This window comes from Talpa occidentalis, unplaced genomic scaffold (genome assembly GCF_014898055.3).
Source record: "Talpa occidentalis isolate TD23 unplaced genomic scaffold, MPIMG_talOcc4v2.1 talOcc4.4, whole genome shotgun sequence".
Taxonomy (NCBI): domain Eukaryota; kingdom Metazoa; phylum Chordata; class Mammalia; order Eulipotyphla; family Talpidae; genus Talpa; species Talpa occidentalis.
Genome location: NW_023604295.1, coordinates 114,585,718 through 114,603,575, shown reverse-complemented (window position 1 = coordinate 114,603,575; position 17,858 = coordinate 114,585,718). Strand labels below are relative to the sequence as shown.

At 41.7% G+C, this 17,858-nt stretch overlaps 2 protein-coding genes across 4 annotated transcripts in view; one reads left to right on the top strand and one right to left on the bottom strand.

Annotated features, from left to right (window-relative positions):
* Positions 1 to 2,465, bottom strand: part of BAG4 (BAG cochaperone 4) — a 39,430-nt gene extending 36,965 nt beyond the window's left edge. The window contains exon 1 of one of the 2 annotated variants that reach the window (XM_037526052.2): positions 1,933 to 2,465. In XM_037526052.2, coding sequence (XP_037381949.1) covers positions 1,933 to 2,202 — 270 coding nt within the window. In that variant the 5' untranslated portion in view covers positions 2,203 to 2,465. The remainder of the gene's footprint in view (positions 1 to 1,932) is intronic. The other variant, XM_037526051.2, reaches the window with a different exon arrangement.
* Positions 2,466 to 2,553: 88 nt separating this feature from the next.
* Positions 2,554 to 13,115, top strand: LSM1 (LSM1 homolog, mRNA degradation associated). Of its 2 annotated transcripts, XM_037526054.1 has the most exons (4): positions 2,554 to 2,781; positions 6,667 to 6,735; positions 8,841 to 8,956; positions 12,624 to 13,115. In XM_037526054.1, the coding sequence occupies exons 1-4, from the start codon at positions 2,736 to 2,738 to the stop codon at positions 12,792 to 12,794; spliced, it is 402 nt and encodes a 133-aa protein (XP_037381951.1). In that variant the 5' UTR covers positions 2,554 to 2,735; the 3' UTR covers positions 12,795 to 13,115. The 2 variants fall into 2 exon arrangements, with proteins under 2 accessions (XP_037381951.1, XP_037381952.1); XM_037526055.2 differs by lacking the exon at positions 6,667 to 6,735 and having other exon boundaries at positions 2,559 to 2,781.
* Positions 13,116 to 17,858: the final 4,743 nt, after the last annotated feature.

Below are 17,858 nucleotides of genomic sequence, written 5' to 3'. Positions count from 1 at the left end.
CTTATACCCTTTTTTCCCCCTTAAGTTTGTCAGAATTCGTTATATACAATGTAAAACATATGACAAGCAACACATTAGGGGAAAAAAATGCAACATCTATGACAACATGCATATCTTTTGTATTAGTTTTCTATTGTTGCAAAAGAAATTACTTTTGCAAAAGACCTATACTTCTTAGGTCTCAGAGTCAACCTAGAAGCCAAACTCTAAATGGTTTACAGATGCCAATTACACATTTCAGCTTTATCTCCAACTACTCTATTACCATCACTCACCCCAAGTGCATACCTATACTCCAACCATAACTGACAACTCCCTAAAATCTTAATTTCTGTATCCTCATCCTGAAAACACTTATATCAAGCATATCATCACCCTACCAAGGGATTAAAGGATCATAGCCTACCATTGCACATGTAGACAGAGAAAACACGAACTTTTCCCCACAATTAACCTCTCACTATCATGTTTTTTCTCATACAATTTTTTAAAGATATAATTAATATACCATAAAACCTACTCTTTCAAAGTGTACACTTCAGTGGTTTTTGGTATATTCAAAGCTGTGCAATCATCATCATTATATAATTCCAGAACGTTATCATCACTCCCAAAAGAAATCCCATACCCTTATCTATCACTCCCACGGTCCTCAATCCCCCAGGCCCTGGCAAACACCAATCTGTCTCTGCAGGTTTGCCTCTTCTGGATATTTCATATAAATGAATACGTGGCCTTTGTGACTGGCTTCTTTCATATAGCATAGTGTTTTCACAATTCATCCACACTGTAGACTCTGTCAGTACATTTCCTCCCATGGCTAAATAATTTCATTATATGGATACATTCTATTTTATTCATTCATCAGTGGATTATTTCCACCTTTTGGCTATTATGAATAGCCAAACATGTAAAATTTTTTTATTTGGACATATGTTTTCAGATCTCTTGGGTATCTACCTAGAAGCTGACTTGCTGAGTAACATGCTAACTCTATCCTTAATATTTGGAGGAACTGCCAAATTCTTTTCCAAAGCACTGAACCATCTTACATTCCTACCAGCAATGTATGAGAATGTCAGAACTACATTTTCAACCAATGAGGATGGTGCTATCATTCCTGAACCAAAAGAGAAGTGTGCCCCCACCGTAAAGGGATAATTCTCTACGAAGAATACTGGACTAACAAAACATAAGTCTATTTCCGGCAGGCGTACAAGAGTAAAAAGTATTTTAAGTCCTAGTATATTGAGCTAGTGAGCTAACCTCTCAGAGCCAACGGTACTTTAATCGTAAAATCTGGACGATGTAATGGCATTTCCGTTGCAGTCCTCGTGAAGATTAAATAAAAGAATCCACGTAAAGGTGCTTCCCAATACTGATTCTCCAACATCCAATCCCCGACAAAACATCAGGGGGCAAAGGGCTAGATGCCCACATCACCCCCGCTCCTTCCCGCTCCTTCTGGGCGGGAGGGGTTGCTGAGTGATGCGGGGGGTGCAGCCACCTCCCTTCTCCCGGAGAGCCCGCCTGACGAGCCACGCAGGATAAATTGGTAGAGCTCGGAGGCAGAGCCGGGTCACTCCAGCCCAACATCGTTCCCAGGCGAGAGATTCCGCAGCCTGCCCCTAAGCCTGGCAAGCCTGCGTAGGAACATGTTTTTTTTCTTGTTTAATGGTAATGAACATATTTATTAGGGTCGAAGCAGAAAAGGAGGAGCAAAGAGAACACAAGCATTTACCACCCCCCCCACCCCCCAAACAGGATCCCGCTGTTGGACTCTCAATACCTCATAAGGAAAACAAATACAGTCTGCAACCCGATCCATCACGAACCCTGGGGGTTTACCAAACCCAGGGCCCTCCCGCCCCCGCCCCCACCCCGGCAAGGCGGGGTCAGAGACCCCCCAGAGGCAGAAGGTGAAAAGCTTACCTGGTGGGCTCCTCCAGCTCGGGCCGGTTCGGACCACGCGCCTCCAGAGCTGTAGTAACCATCACCTCCTCCGCCTTCCCCCGGCCAGGCGGTCTCGGCAGGGCCGCCCCCGCGCACCCGCCAGGAAATGGGCGGCTGGGGAGGTTCTGGGCGAGTAGAATATAAGGGCGGAGGTGGGTGCACCGGCACATCTCCACCACCAGGCCCATAATAGCGGCCGTAAGAGGGGCCGTCACTGGGGCCGTAGCCCGAGCGCCTCAAGGCCGACATGGGCTCCTCTGCCCCTAAGCGCTTCCCGCCCCCCAGGGCCGGCCCATTGCGCAGGCGCCTGCCGCCGACCGCGAATGGGCGACAGTGAAGGGGGTCGGCCGACGGCAGCCAATCCCGAGCCGCGCCCGCCTCTACGGCCGCCGAGCGCTGAATGGGGAGACGGAAGTCCGCGACTCTGGGGTGTAGGAAAGCGGAAGACGAGAGGTGCCCTCCTGTGTCTTAAAGAGGTGAACAGATCTCCCCACCATCTCGCCGGTCTAGATTACCTACTGTCAGGGATCGAGGAAAGGGTATTCCGCGACGGCGCGCCGACCCCGCCCCTTCCTGGGGATGGGCGCAGATGCCGGAAGTGGGAGGGGCTAACATGGAGGCGCTTCCGGCTTGCCCCGGCGGCTGAAAGCCGGGGCAGAGTTGCTGGTCCGGGTTGGGTTCCCGTCCCGGTCCCGCCAGGGCGGCGACTGCGGTAGGAAGGAGGGGGTGTTGGGCGCACTGGCGCACCGCCACTGTACTTTTCAGCCTTACCTTAGCTCAAAATGAACTATATGCCTGGTACCGCCAGCCTCATCGAGGACATCGACAGTGAGTAGTAGCTCATCTCCCCCGGGCCAAGTCCCGAGGGAGACCCTTTCTCCGGGGTGGGTGCCTCTTCGGAGGGAGCTCGTTGAGTAAGTCTTGAGGCCCAGCGGGCGGTGTGATTTTAGCCCAGTTCGGGGCGTTTGGCATTGACATCCTCCAGGGGACGGAGAAGCCAGGGGACCCACCGTTTCCCCACCCCCTGGTCCACTGCTCCTCGCAGCCTCCGCCTGTCCCCCGACTGGTGAGCCAGACTGCAGGGTTCGTTCCTGCTTCCGAGGAACAGGGCTGCTGAGGCCCAAACGCGAAAGTTGCCCAGCGGACTTCTCTTCAGTCCACTCTCCACCTGCAACGTTTCGGAGTACCAGATTGTTACTTAGAGAAAGGTTTGAGGAAACGAAAGTATTCAGACGAAAGCAGTTGAACTTAATTGGCAAATGTGGCCATTTGCAATGTTCATTCACCCTTGATCAAGTCTTTAGCACTTTCAGGTTTTGGTGATAGAGACTACTGCCAGACGAAGTATGGACTTTTCTGGAAAAGCTGAACTTCAAACTTATTTTTTTCCTGTTAGACAGTTTTCTTTTGCTTTTACTAAGACGATCTCCCTTATTCCTAGTCATTTTCCTGAACAGTTCAGTCCTGTACAAAAGAGTAGCGACTTAAAATTTCCTTGTCTTTCATTTTTTTAAATTCGGTAAATTACTCCTCAAGCAGCATTTTTTAATCTGTGATCTGTCTCATTAAACTTGTAATTGCTGCAAAATGATTTACACACAGTTCCTAACGAGGTTCAACTATCTCTACAGTTTTGCATGCAAATTTAGAGTGAGTCTATGGATTGAATACTCTTTATAGCTATCAAGAAGTTATTTTTTTAATCCAAATTTGTATTTTGCTGCTGAAGGGAAATTTAATGGAAAATAGGGCCAAATTCATATATGAGCAACCACTGTGTTCTGAAATCTTTGGTTTTGGTTGTTTAAGGATGCCCTTTACCCCCACCTCCTATTATGTATCTGAGTTATAAGACCTCTTAACACATGGTAACATTTTACTCAAAGTAATTTTTGTCCTCAGACCTTCTTTGTAGATTGTAGCACCTCTCCTCTACTGAAAAGTTTGAAGCCCTTCACTGCCACATACACACATTTTCTGTAGCCATTCTTTCTGTATTTTCATTCATTTTCATTTGAGTAGAAAGTATTCTTTTCTGTTTGTATCTTGAATTGCTTTTTTCTTCCCAATGCTTCTGGAACTTTTCATCAATATTTTTCCCTCTCCAATCTTATACGCGCCCCCCCCCCCCATCATTCCCTACATGATGTTCTTGTCTGTCCATCTCACATTTTTTCCCAATGTTGCCTCATCAAATTCCCAACCTTTTTTTCCCTAACTTTACTCCCAAACCTGTTATCTCCACTTTGACTCTACTTCCTGACCACCAAAATAGAGCACCTCTATTACAACTGCAATCTGATTTTTTGTTACTAGTGCTTTACTGTCGCTGAATTGAAAAGGCATCCGGCTCATACATTCTTGAGTTCTTCTCTCTGGCAGCATTGTGATACTGTTGCCACTGAATTCTTAATTCTATTCTCTTAAATTCTCTAACACTTCATGATGATTTTCTTGCGTCTCCAACTCTGACTGTTCCCCTACAGTAGTCTCTTGAATGCCATGTTCAGCATGCTTCTTTTTTTTTTTTTTTTAAAGATTTATTTATTTATTTATTTATTTATTTATACAAGCACTGGGTACCATCAGAAGCACTGGAGGGTGAGAGAATTCACCAGAGCCAGAGCGGGGAGCAGAGCAGGGAGAAGGACCGAAGTACACTGCTGAGGGGAGCAGCGGGCGGCAGGAGAGGTCTGCGTGCCATGTGGGACCCTCCTCCGGTGGCCGGGGAGCATCAGGGGATTGAACCGGCGCTGCAGAGGCTGCAGGCAGCTTCGCAACCCAGTGCTCAACCGCTGCGCCACCCAGGAGACCCATGCTTCTTTTTTTTAAATCTCTGGGAGAAGTCTTGGGTTTTAATAATTATATCACCTGTATAGATTTATCCAGAATTCCTCTAATTCTGACCTCTTTGACATTTCCAACTCTGCCTATTGACATTTCCCCAGAGGTGTCCTGATAGCACTTCATAATCACAAACAGCTAATAGCTTTTCACGTGAGCTTAATTCTTTGATCCCCACTTTTGGGAGATGGTCTCCCTGACATGACTCAGATTCCTAAATCTTTAACTCATCTTTCCAGCACCCCATTCTCTCACACATACCCACATATACAAACTCAGCTGACAAATCCCATCACTTATAAAAGCACAGTCTTAGTCCTGTCGTTTTCTCTTTTCCCATCTCTACTTGGTTCAGGTCTCTTTTTCATGTCTCAGACTCCCAGAATAGTTTCATAACTCTCTCCCTATTCAGCTAGTTTAATCTTCAGTTTCCTGTGAAGTGAAATCCATACTCAAACTGCAGATACTTTTCTTACTTCATCTCCTATTATTTCTCTTCATACCCTTGACTTTTACACAAATACATACCCCTTTTTTTCCCTGCCCAAATGACGCTTTCCCTCCTCCTCCTCTCTCATCATAGCCAAAAAATATCTTTCAAGGGGCCTCCTCCAGCTAGATATAGTTACCTCAGTCTCATATAATTAAGAATTGTTTTCTTGTGGCACTTACAGCACAAGGAAGATTTTCCTTTGGGAAAGAAGCACTGCCTGGTTCTTCTGTTCTGCATCTAAAAGTGCTTAATGCATGACCTTAAATGAATGAGCAGATATCCTGGCTTTTCTAATGACTGGCTTAATCTCTTTGGTGTCAGCTTAGAGACACCTCTTGAGAGAGGTTTACCCTAGCTACCCTCTCTCCTGGAGCTACTTCCCATCCCTATTGATACTATCCTGCTATCTTGTATACTATTCCAATCTGTTTATCCCAAGAGGTATTTTTTGTTTCTTTGTCTTCCTCTACCAGAAATGCAAATTCATAAGGTTGGTGACTTTGTGTCTTATTCCCTACTGTATATCTGTACACCAGAACAGCATGTAACTCTCAATAAATATTGTTGAATTATTGCTCTTGCTTATCAGCATCTTCAGTTTAAATGTCTGAGCCACTGTTTTTATTTATTTATTTATTTATTTATTTATTTATTTTAGAGGCACGTATGTTATTTATTTATTTGTTTGTTTGTTTGTTTATACATGCACTGGGTACAGTCAGAAGCGCGGGAGGGTGAGAGAATTCACCAGAGCCAGAGCGGGGAGCAGAACAGGCAGAAGGACGGAAGTACACTGCTGAGGGGAGCAGCGGGCGGCAGGAGAGGTCTGCGTGCCATGTGGGACCCTCCTCCGGTGGCAGGGGAGCAGCCGGGGATCGAACCGGCGCCGCAGAGGCCGCGGGCAGCTTCGCAACCCAGCGCTCAACCGCTGCGCCACCGGGGAGGCCCCACTGTTTTTATTTAAAACCTATGATTTCAAATAAAGTGTGAACTGGAAATTCTTTCATATAATACAATTTTAGAATATAATTCTAGAATTAAGATCAGAAACGTTATAGCTAGACCAGATTTCTCAATTTGCACATATACACACTAATATGGGAAAAGGGGTGTTTATGAAACATCAGTGTGTAGGCCAGCCAGTCCTTTCCCTCTCTGCCATGTTACTTTGATTCTTTTCAGCACTGATTTTCTATTTAAAAAAAAGGCGTGGGCGGGCTGCCTTGGTCTTCGCACCATTTTCTCAATGTACTCCACCTTAAATGCATTGGAAGAGAAAGTGATATTAAACTGCTCTTAACTTTGTTTTTACTGTGTAAACTCACTGAAGCTAACAGTTTTTTTTTTTAAAAAAAGATCGTCTTTCCTCTCCCCAGAAAAGCACTTGGTTCTGCTTCGAGATGGAAGGACACTTATAGGCTTTTTAAGAAGCATTGATCAATTTGGTATGTATTACTTACAAACTTCTCTTATACTCTAGATAGTAAGAGTTGACCTCTGTACTTTTGTGTTATTTCATTTTGAAATTTATTTGTAGCTTTTCTACTGTTGTCTGGCATAAAGGAACACTAATTTGAATCATTAACATCATTGTTTTCTAATAGAAATTAAGGTTAGTTGGTTTGAAAACTTGTATTTACAAGCTCATATTTCTAAAACTGGTTTTCACTAAAACATGATTAAAATGTTTTGGACTATTTTTTAATTTTCCCCATTAGAGGGAGCCAGACAATAGAAATAAGCTCATTTCACTGAAAAGCTGCTCATTTGCACATTGACTATTCTTCAAAGCAGTTTCTGCACTGATGGTAATCCGTCCCTGACCAGTGCAGATTAGGTAGGAGACATTTTGTGACGCTCCAGATTTTAAACTTCGGAACATCGGACTCGAGTCCCAGTCTTTTGTTTTGTATCTTGCATTTTTCTACTATTTCAAGCAACTTCGCATCAACATTTGTTGAACATCTTCTAGATCAGTGGATTTGGGCATTAGGAAAAACAACATAATTGACACACTTGTAAGAATTCCAGAAAGAAGAAAGCATAGATAACTGCTTTTCTTCAAATAGAATCAGTAGTACCAATTGAAAGAAGAAAAATAATCTTAAACAGCTTGTGTTTCTAAACCTTAAGTCAAATTCATTGGAGTACTTTCAAGGGTAAATACTGACTTTATTCTTATATTATCAGATACGGTTATCTGTCAGATTTTTGCTGTATCATAATCCATGGATACCTGCATTGCCGTTAAATGAATCCTAAGTACTGAAACAAAGTTAAATATTTGATAAATCATCACATACACATACTCACACAATATAGGAAAAACATTTCCTTCTCAAAAAAACAAAACAAGGTCCTCCCTGGTGGTGCAGGCGGTTGAGCGTGGCGCTGTGAAGCTGTCTATAGCCTCTGCAGCGCGGGTTCAATTCTGAACGTCCAGGGAGATGCCCACATGGCGTGGCAGACCTCTCCTGCCTCGCCTACTGCTCCCCTCAGCATTGAATTTCTGTCAGTCTGCCTGTTCTGTTCCCCGCCCTGTCTCTGGTGAATCCTCTCACCTTCCTGCACATCTGGCCTGTACCCCGGTTCTTGTATGCATGAATAAATAAATCCTTAAAAACAAAACACCAAAAACCCAGGCCCTCCCTGGTGGCACAGGGGTTAAAGTCTCAGCGCTATCAATTATCACCAGTCACTGCAGCATGAGTTCAGTCCCTGGCCAGGGAGCTACCCACAAGGTGCAATAGACCTCTCTTATCTCACTCCCTACTCCCCTCAGCAGTGTATTTCAGTAGATCCACCTATTCTGCTCCCCATTTGTCTCACGCTCCACACCTCTGGCATACACACCAGTTCTTGTATGCATAAAATAAATCTTTAAAAAAACAAATCCAAGGTTTTAATCTTCGCAGTTGTTGGGCTTCAGAGTCTTCCAAGTACCTGTTCATTTCTTTTTCCTTATAGATGTGTTAATACTAGCAATTAGTACAGGAATAGTCTTTTTTTTTTTTTTTTTTTTTTAAGATTTATTTATTTATTTATACAAGCACTGGGTATAGTCAGAAGCATGGGAGGGTGAGAGAATTCACCAGAGCAGGGAGCAGAGCAGGCAGAAGGACCCAAGTACACTGCTGAGGGGAGCAGCGGGCGGCAGGAGAGGTCTGCGCGCCATGTGGGACCCTCCTCCGGTGGCCGGGGAGCAGCCGGGGATTGAACCGGCGCCACAGAGCCTGCGGGCAGCTTCGCAACCCAGCGCTCTACCGCTGCGCCACCAGGGAGGCCCTAGGAATAGTCTTACCTTATTCCTACCATCATTAGTGTGTCTGTACAACTTAATCCCAAATATTCTCTCAGTTTGCAGTTGTCTAAAAGTTCCCTAAATGGTGTGTCTAATGAAATAGAAGATTGTTTGAAACTTGATCTTTCCCAGAATTGGAAAGTTTGGAATTCACGTTTAGCTACATCTTTTCCACTCAAAATATGAGTTTTGGATCTGTACCCAATAATTTGAACTAAATATGTTTGTTTCTTCCCTGTACACTTATAGCTAACTTAGTGCTACATCAGACTGTGGAGCGTATTCATGTGGGCAAAAAATACGGTGATATTCCTCGAGGGATTTTTGTGGTCAGAGGAGAAAATGTGGTCCTACTAGGAGAAATAGTAAGTGAAAACTGTTAAGCTGCTATGGGTCTTGATAATCATGCTAGTTAGGTTTCTTTTCTTGTCATTTTAAGTAAGAAAATAATATATTTTCCACATTTACCGAGCTTCTCACAGGAAACTACCAAATTAGCTTAGCTTGTAAAAATTATCTACAGAGAATAACTTTGTTTCAGTGCCTTTGGGCATTGTAAAGATTTTGATCCCATTAGCAGCAACCTATCACTGATGTTACTGGTTATAATATTGTCCTACACAAATATGCTCATTAATATATTTAATTTCTGTGGTCTCTATTAGCAGAAAAATGAAAAGGCTTGATGCCTAATGAGAGGATAATTCAACAAAGTATGAGCTATATATGTTGGAATATTTTGCAGTCATTTGAACAATTGGTTACAAGTAGTTTATCATGACATAAAGTTAACAGTGTTTGAGGGAAGATATAGTGCATATACAGTATGATATCCATGTTTTCAGAGTGGGGAGGACACTTGTTGGACACTTCTCTGCCCTGAGGAAAGAGGTTGGCTTTACTTGAATCCTTAGCGGACAGCCAAGAAGGAAGTACCTATATGTCTGTGCCAACAAGACCAGCTGGCAGATGAAAAGTTAAATCTTCTAAAGCATTTTTACTGGGGGGTGGGGGGGGCATATGTATGTGTGTACCGACATACAAACACAAATAGAAACATCTGTATGCATAGATACATAGAAAACACACACATATAACTATTAAATTTACCCAAACATTTTTAAAAAAAGATAAAATTTGATTTCATATTTTACCTTATTTTAAACCTGTGACTTCACCTTGCTACTTGTGATTACTGGGCGTTGCCAAGAAAAATCAAAATTAAAAACTTGGATATTTGCTTAATTTTATTTTTTTTCTGTTTTGTTTTAAAAAGTTTTCAATAAAATTTCCTAATACCTAACCACATCGCTCCAACCCTACCGCCCATGGTATTGCACATCCTTGCCACATCTTAAATCAGGTTTACAGAAGCAATCTATGTGATTTGGTTCATAGCTATTTTTAACAATAAGTTACCTAAGAAAGTAAGGAGATAATTCTGCTAGGATCTGGTTGAATCAGAGACTTCATATAGGAAACAGCTGAAATGACTAACAGTATCAGTACTGCCCAAGTGCTGCTATGTAATGTCTGAAAGATCTTTTCCTTATTTTTAAAATACTTTTTCAGTTGATATTTTTGGTTTAATGCATCATTTCTTGCATGTTTAAGCAACAGGAACTGTCATTTCCTTGTATTATGTAAAGATGTGGTTGAATAGGGGTGGTGAAGTGGTCTGCAGACATATTAAGAGGGACTAACCCATTTCTGGACAGTTTAGTTTTGGGTGTTTTTTCCTTTTCTGAATTAATTTTGAAAGAGGAAACATACTACTTTGCTATCAGGAAAAGATTTAAGATGAAATATTTGCATATACTCTGCTTCCATATTATACTAGCAAATACCACATACATGCCTTCTGTGCCAGTTACATTGGCGCAAATGTGTGCCTATGAAGGGGTGTGTGTGTATAAAGAGAAGTGAACTTGTTCTTAAAGAGTCATTTCTTGGAGTCCTTTTGTGGAGAAAGTTTTTTTTTAAACTATGTTATTGTTTGATGCTACAGAATATATGCAATAATACCACTAAAGATATGATTCAGGAATGCTTATATAGTTGTATGAATCAGCAGTCAGTTCAAGAAAATTATGTACCAACTCTAGAGAAACTCATACCCAGAAACTATTTAGAGTCTATAAACAACCCATTGCCTAAGAAGTCCCTGGATTCTGCCTCAAGGATAATGATGCACACAGCCTTAAGTAATAAGACTGATCATTGGGAAGCAAAATTATAACCACATGAATAACTCAATGACTAACAAACTGAAAAGTCCAGAAGACCCTACACTAAGCACAGAACATTACCTTCCTTCAACTGCTACCTGTGAGTGATGAATGCAGGTTGTACTTGACTTGATATCATGTCATTTTCTGGGTGCAATTAATAACTTTTTGACCCAAATTGGGCTTGTTTATGTAATTTGTGTGGCTTTCATTCTAACCCCTCTGTTGAGAATCCTCCTCCTGATAAGCCACTGCCTGTGGGTTCTGAGGTCTTGTCAGAACATGAAGATTAGTATCTGGAGTAGGCTGGCACATGTGGAAAGGTTGTGTATGTGCTGGTGCCTCCCCAGATTTTTATAATTGAGTATCATAGACAAAAATAAGAACTATAGGCCTCCCTGGTGGCCTAGGGGGTTAAATTTCAGCGCTATTACCACCAGGGCCTGAGATGGATCCCCAGCCAGGGAGCTAACCCACATATGGGGCAGCAGACCTCTCCTGTCTCACCCGCTGCTCCACTTAGCAGTTCATTTCAGTAAATCTGCCTGTTTCGCTCCCCACTCTGTCTCTGGTGAGTCCTCTTACCCTCCATCCCCCTGTACTTCTGACCTATAACCCAGTACTTATATGCAAAAATAAATAAAAATAAGACCAGAAAACCCTGTGCATATAGGCTTTCCATATCACAAAACCACAGAATGCGTGTATGTTTTTAACAAGATGGCTCAAAATAAAAATAAGCATATTATGTCATATTAAGTAAAAATAATACCCTATTTGTATCATGGTTGTTTTTTTAAGTCACTGTATACACAGAAAGAAAGGAAATTCACCAAGTGTTATCCCTTCATACTAGAATTATAGATAAAATTTTTGCTTCTGAATTTTAATATAATAGCATGTATTTTTATAAGGGAAAAAGTGTTTGAAAAGTTTTTGTTTAATTAAAATAGGAAATATACAGAGGCTACTTAGTAAACTAACTGGTATGCTAAGGTTTTCTCTAAAGGACCTCTTGCCATAGGGCAGAAAGGAAGTAATAATTAAAAGTTAATAAACAAAGGTACAGTTTATTGCCTGCATAATGGGGACAGGTAATGCTACCTTGAATCATTGTTCTCTGCCTTCCTACTGAGATGAGCCCCCAGAATTTAAGCTGGCTTTGATAATGTGAAAATACAGAATTTCTTTAAGACCACCTTGTCCTCAGTAACTTCTCTCTTGAATTCTCTAGGTTTTGGAGAGATAGCTATTCATAAACAGCCCTAACAAAAATAAAAGTTCTTTAAGTTAGACTTTGGGGCCCTCCCTGGTGGCCTAGGGGTGAAGTCTCAGTGTTCACACGCTAGCACCACTGCAGCAGGCATGAGTTTGATCCCCGGCCAGGGAGCTAACCTATGTTGTAGCAGACCACTCCTGTCTTACCTGCTGCTCCCCTTAGCAGTGTATTTCAGTAGATCCATCTGTTCTGCTCCCCTCTCTCTCTGGTGAATCCTCTCACCCCTGCACCTCTGGCCTATACCCTAGTTCTATGCATAAATAAATACAAAAAACTTTTTTTAAAAAGTTAGACCTTGACTAATCTAGGACTTTGGATAACCTAAAGCTTTATACACTGATACTGGTCCCTGTTTTCACATTTACTAGAGATAGTATTTTGTAATAATTATGCCAAGGAGATTTCAGCCCTGTCAGTTACAAAAAATAACCCAAGCCTAATAAGGACTCCATTTGCCTTTAGATCTGTAATATTTTTCCATTCTTGGTAATAAGATGAAGTTTTTGAAACCTGCTTGTTTTATAGGACTTGGAAAAGGAGAGTGACACACCCCTCCAACAAGTGTCCATTGAAGAAATTCTTGAAGAACAAAGGGTGGAACAGCAGACCAAGCTGGAAGCAGAGAAGTTGAAAGTTCAGGCACTGAAGGATCGAGGGCTCTCCATTCCTCGAGCAGATACTCTAGATGAGTATTAAGTTTTCTACTTAGAGACCATTGCACTTTCCCAGAATGAAAGTAGCAACTTGGTCACCTTATACATTTGGCTAAAGACTGTAGAGTTTTGAAAAGTCATTTTTACTTTTAATTCCTCCACATTTGCAACATGAAGAAATCAACTGACTTTTTTTTTCCTTTTTAATAACAAAGTCATTGATTAAAAAAACAAAGGCATGGACTCCTTTCATTCTTCACTGTGGAGCCAGCAACTACTACTTTCTATTTGCTCTTCTCATCTCAAATTAGAGTTTACAGTGGACATTTTTCATTTACTTGTAAATAAAATATGAATCTCAAAACACTCAAGTGACTCCCAAGTTCAAGTTGACTGCAATGAATGAAGGTTTTCAGCTCTTGAAGGTATAAATACACACACTGGAATTTCCCTTTTCATCACAGATCCAAGTAGCCAGTTACTTCTAAAGCTCACCACTATCCCCTTTTCATGTTTGTATCTGATTAAAACTTTCAGGCTTGTGAAGGGAGCGTTCAGTGAAGGTTTGCTGATACTGATTGTCATAGAAACCTCATGTTTGAGGAACATCACTGCCACTCTGTTCTTGCTTCAGTAGCTATTCCAAATTATATTCCTGTGACATACAGTGTTTTCCTAAAGTCATTTTTTCTCTAACCTTCTGCTGATTAGCTTTCTAGTCCTTTATATCAAGTCTTCAACCCTTTATGCTATGTCTTATGCTATGTCTTCATCAGAAAAAGCACAAAATGAAATGGGTTTTGGTGACTGATGCATCTAGGTTATTCTTAGTTAACATAAACTAACAACCTGTGGTGGTGCCAGTTTTCTGGTATAATTGTTGAAGAGTAATGATTACATAGTATGACAGATGATAAGAAAGTAGTGTCATTTACTGAACTTGGATTTTGCAAGATAGGTTTAAAAATTCTGATTTTGTTCTCTGGCATGTTAGGCTTGAGCAAGTCACTGATCCTCTCATTTTTCGGATTTTTTGTTGTTTGTTTAGTTTTTTTAACTGTAGAATTATTCCAGATATTTCCTTTTTATAGTCCATTGAGTAGAAACTTCTTTTCCAAAGATATTTATATCCAGTTCCTATGTCTGAATTATTGTATGAAATATACTTAACATTTTATGTTCAGAATGCCTATAAGCATTTGACTTCTAATCATTGGGTTAGTTTTAAAATAATTTATGGAGAAACTATTGTACTTAATGGTTTATCCTAGTGTGTTTTGCCGGTATTCTTATTAACAGCCAGAATGCCAGAATTTGTTCTTAACTACCCACACAAAAGGCCAAAAACCAATCCCCAGCTTTTGAGAAAATATGTCTTTATGACCATAAGAAGATATTCTTTGAGAGTCAGTGAACCTAACAGATTTTGTTTTTATGAGCACCACTGTTTGAGGATATCAGTCACCTTTAAGAGATGTGGATTTATTGTAGTTACCTTGTTTTTTCTTGTTTATTGTAGTTATCTTGTTTTTTTTCCAGCCACCTTCAAACAGAATTCCAAATGCAATAACAGCTTATTTGTTTAAAAAATACTTAACTTCCAAAATTAGAATTTCTATGCCAAAGGAGGTTTTGATCACTATACATAATGCACTGCTTTTAGACTGACCTTTGTCATACAGGCCACAGCAGCTAAGATCTAAAGGATGGAACTAGACTAACTGCTTCCTTAGTCTCTGTCTCCAGCTGCTCAGCACCTTCAGCTCTGCCCATCCTAGGGGCATTTTTTTAAAAAAAAAAAGATTTATTTATTTATACAAGAACTGGGGTACAGGCCAGATGCGCGGGAGGGTGAGAGGATTCACCAGAGACAGAGCGGGCAACAGAACAGACTGATGAAATACACTGCTGAGGGGAGCAGCGGGCATGACAGGAGAGGTCCGCCGCACCATGTGGGACCCTCCCCGGTCGACCGGGATAGAACTGGCGCTGCAGGGCCTATGGACAGTTTCATAATGCGGTGCTCAACTGCCTGCACCACCAGGGTAGGCCCCCATCCTAGGGTTTTTACAGGTACTAGTAACTGGTGATCTTTTCCTGACCCACTGCTGGTAGTTTCTTATTAGAATCAAAATCAACCCTTTTTGTTTAATAGTTTCTTCTAATGTGGGTTCCCATGAGACTGCTTTCAAGGGTGAAAAAGAAGTAAGATCTACAAAAGATCCTTTCCTGGCCATCTTTATTCTGATAGAGTACAGCAGCATAGCTTAACTCTTCCTGCTGGTCTTTTTTTTTTCCCTTTTTGTTGGCTCTTGAATATAAGACTGTATTCTCTTAGCTAAGTTTAAATGAAGTCTCTGCTCCTCCCCCTAACCACAGTAGGACCTGGATATTTACAGAGTCAAACACTCATATTGTCCATTGTGGAGGGCTTCTCTGGGAATCCATGTCAGCATGAACCCCAGAGGTATTACAAGGGATGAAGGAGACAGCAAAGTGGTCTTAATTTTACTCACAGGAGTGTGAGCTAGCAAGCTGACAGCACAGCCCGGACGAGTGAGGTTCCCAATGTAACTACTAGAGATCGTTCCCAGCTCTAGACTTAAATCTATACATAAGATTCACAATAACACCGCAAAGGTGGAATGGATCCCAGACAGGAAAATAGACAGTTAATGAAGAGTGCCCCACATCTGCACCCCCAAAAGAAGTCTTAATAGGTACATAAGTGTAAAATATATACATAGCTGTAGGACATTCTCTCATCTTTTAAAAAACATGTTACAAGATGAGTTCCATTCAACTTTCCCATTAGGCGCAAGAATTCCCAGTGAAGTTATTCTGATTGTAGATGTTGCATGCTGACACTAATGCTGAATAGCTAAAAAGGAACCCTGCTCGTAATTAAGAATAGGACAGAGCCTAGTATGAGCTGTCACCTTGGAGTGAGCTGAGCATGGATGAATGTGATAAAAGCGCATGCATATGTGCCATACCATTGCAACTGACTCCCAAAGATACCGTACCTGCTAAAATTGTGCTAAATCTGAAAGAGGTACGATTTTAGCCAAAAAGACTAAATATAAACCTAGTTTAAACCCAGATTGTAATCAGCTCAGTCTTGAAATGAATTTAGTGGATTATAACCAGCACTTTTTAAATTGAAACAGGCTAGGAAATAATAAGAGTACATTACGTGTAATGCAATTAGGTTATGTGTGAAATTTGCTGTATGCATATATTGGCCATATTAAATATTTGTTAGGGTGAGTGGCTGTCAGAAACATTGAAAAGCACTGCCTTAGTTTGTAATAATTTTTTATAAATTTACTACAACCAGAAAAGTAAATGTCCATTTCCCATCTTTTATATCAACCCATAAAAATCACCTGTGCCCCAAATGGGACTAAAATTTGCTCTTCTATGTGCTTAAAACAATTGCTCCAGATAGCTGTGTGAATTTTTCCCTCACAATTTTCAGATCTCTGCTCAAATCCACCTTCCCTGACATCTCTTTAAAAAAAAGGCATCCCTGCTCCATGGTACCACGTGATATAGCCAAGACATGGGGAGAGGGGAAGTTTGGTGGCACTGGTGCGATTGTGAAGGCAGAGCAATAATTATGTTCTGATAAAGATTTGAAGGAGAAACAATAATAAAAGGTTCAGATGTATAACCAAGAGCACAGACTAGCTGCTTGCTGACTTTGTATCCTGCTCTCTGAATCGGGTTGAGCAGCATTCACTCTCAGGGACTAAGTTCCCATCTATAAAATAGGGACAACAATAGTGCCAACTCCTTGGGTGCTTATTGTAAGAAAGAAGTGAATGAATATGTGCAGAGCTTAGACTAGTGCCTGGCAGAGAAGGGGCCATCACTGCCCCCCACTTTAATCTGTAGAATCCCCACCCTTTGTGAGACTCAAGATCAACTCCATTCCCCCAACAAACTTATACTTACAGTTGCCTTTGATGATAATGACACCTGTGCAATAAAGATGACCCACTAGATTGAGGAATTAAGTGCTGGATTACAGAAAATGTACTCTAATGGGAGTAATCCATAAAACCTTAACCCCAGTAAGTCAAACTGGACATTAACTTTCTGCTGCCTTCTCACAACAGCCCCTCTGGATTACAGAGGGCCTATATATTACATTTTAAAAGGACAGTTTTATTAGGAAAAGGAAAAGATGTTGCACAGATACAATCAGTCAGAAAAAGCTGTTGCTGCTGCTGCTTTACAAAGGGAAAAGGTTTGTGAAAACACCTGCATAGTCACAGGTGGGCAAGAGAGCTGCCCATGTGGTTCATTTTTCCTTATAATTTTTGAGTTCAATTCAGAGGACACTCAATACAGGATTGATGAATGAATAAATCACTGGCGTCCTCTTTTCTGCTCCAAAGTCCTGCTTCCCTCTACTCACCCTGGGGCCTTCTCCTCCAGGACTCTGCACTCCTGAGCCAGATTTCTAGTTATCATCTTCCTGACCTTTTGTGTCCATGTGGTCTCCTCCCTTAAGGTTGTGGTCATTATCCAAAAGCAAAATCAGATACAGGTGACATCTAGAACGAGAAGAAATTCCCAGGCCTCCTCCCCCACCTTACTGCTTAGAGGGATAGTGAGAGTTAACTAGTCATCGAGCCTGGCAGGATGAAGAAGAGGGCCTTGGCCTTGAGGGAGGTCACCAGCAACCCCTCTGAGTCAGTGGCAGCCTCTGACATCAGCAACAGTCATGTGCCTCAAGTCCTCTAGTCTCCCCATATCACCTCCTCCTCTCTCACAGCAGCCATAATTCTCCACAGGATGGCAACAGCAGGGCCTTGAACATTATCTGCATGATCTGCGTCATAATAACCTCCTCCCCCCACCACCACCTCTACTGAGGCACACGTGATTCAGGTGCACGTGTGGCCTGTAGGGAGGAGAGTCCTGGAGTAGCTAGCATCTAGTCTTCTCAGAATGCCCACCCTTGTGTACAAAAGGCAAAAGCCACAGGCTGGGGACGAACTATAGAGACCAACTCTCCCTCCAGAGCTGGCTTCCCTGGGACTCTGCAAGGATTGGAAACAGCCTACAGCAAGTCAGCCAAGTCAAAAAATGTCCC

What these genes read in the sequence shown, in the direction of transcription:
- LSM1 (XM_037526054.1), top strand. Translation starts at nt 2,736, where the DNA reads ATGAACTATATGCCTGGTACCGCCAGCCTCATCGAGGACATCGACA. An exon ending in AAGAAGCATTGATCAATTTG is followed by an intron (nt 6,736 to 8,840) that starts GTATGTATTACT and finishes GTACACTTATAG; the next exon opens with CTAACTTAGTGCTACATCAG. An exon ending in TGGTCCTACTAGGAGAAATA is followed by an intron (nt 8,957 to 12,623) that starts GTAAGTGAAAAC and finishes CTTGTTTTATAG; the next exon opens with GACTTGGAAAAGGAGAGTGA.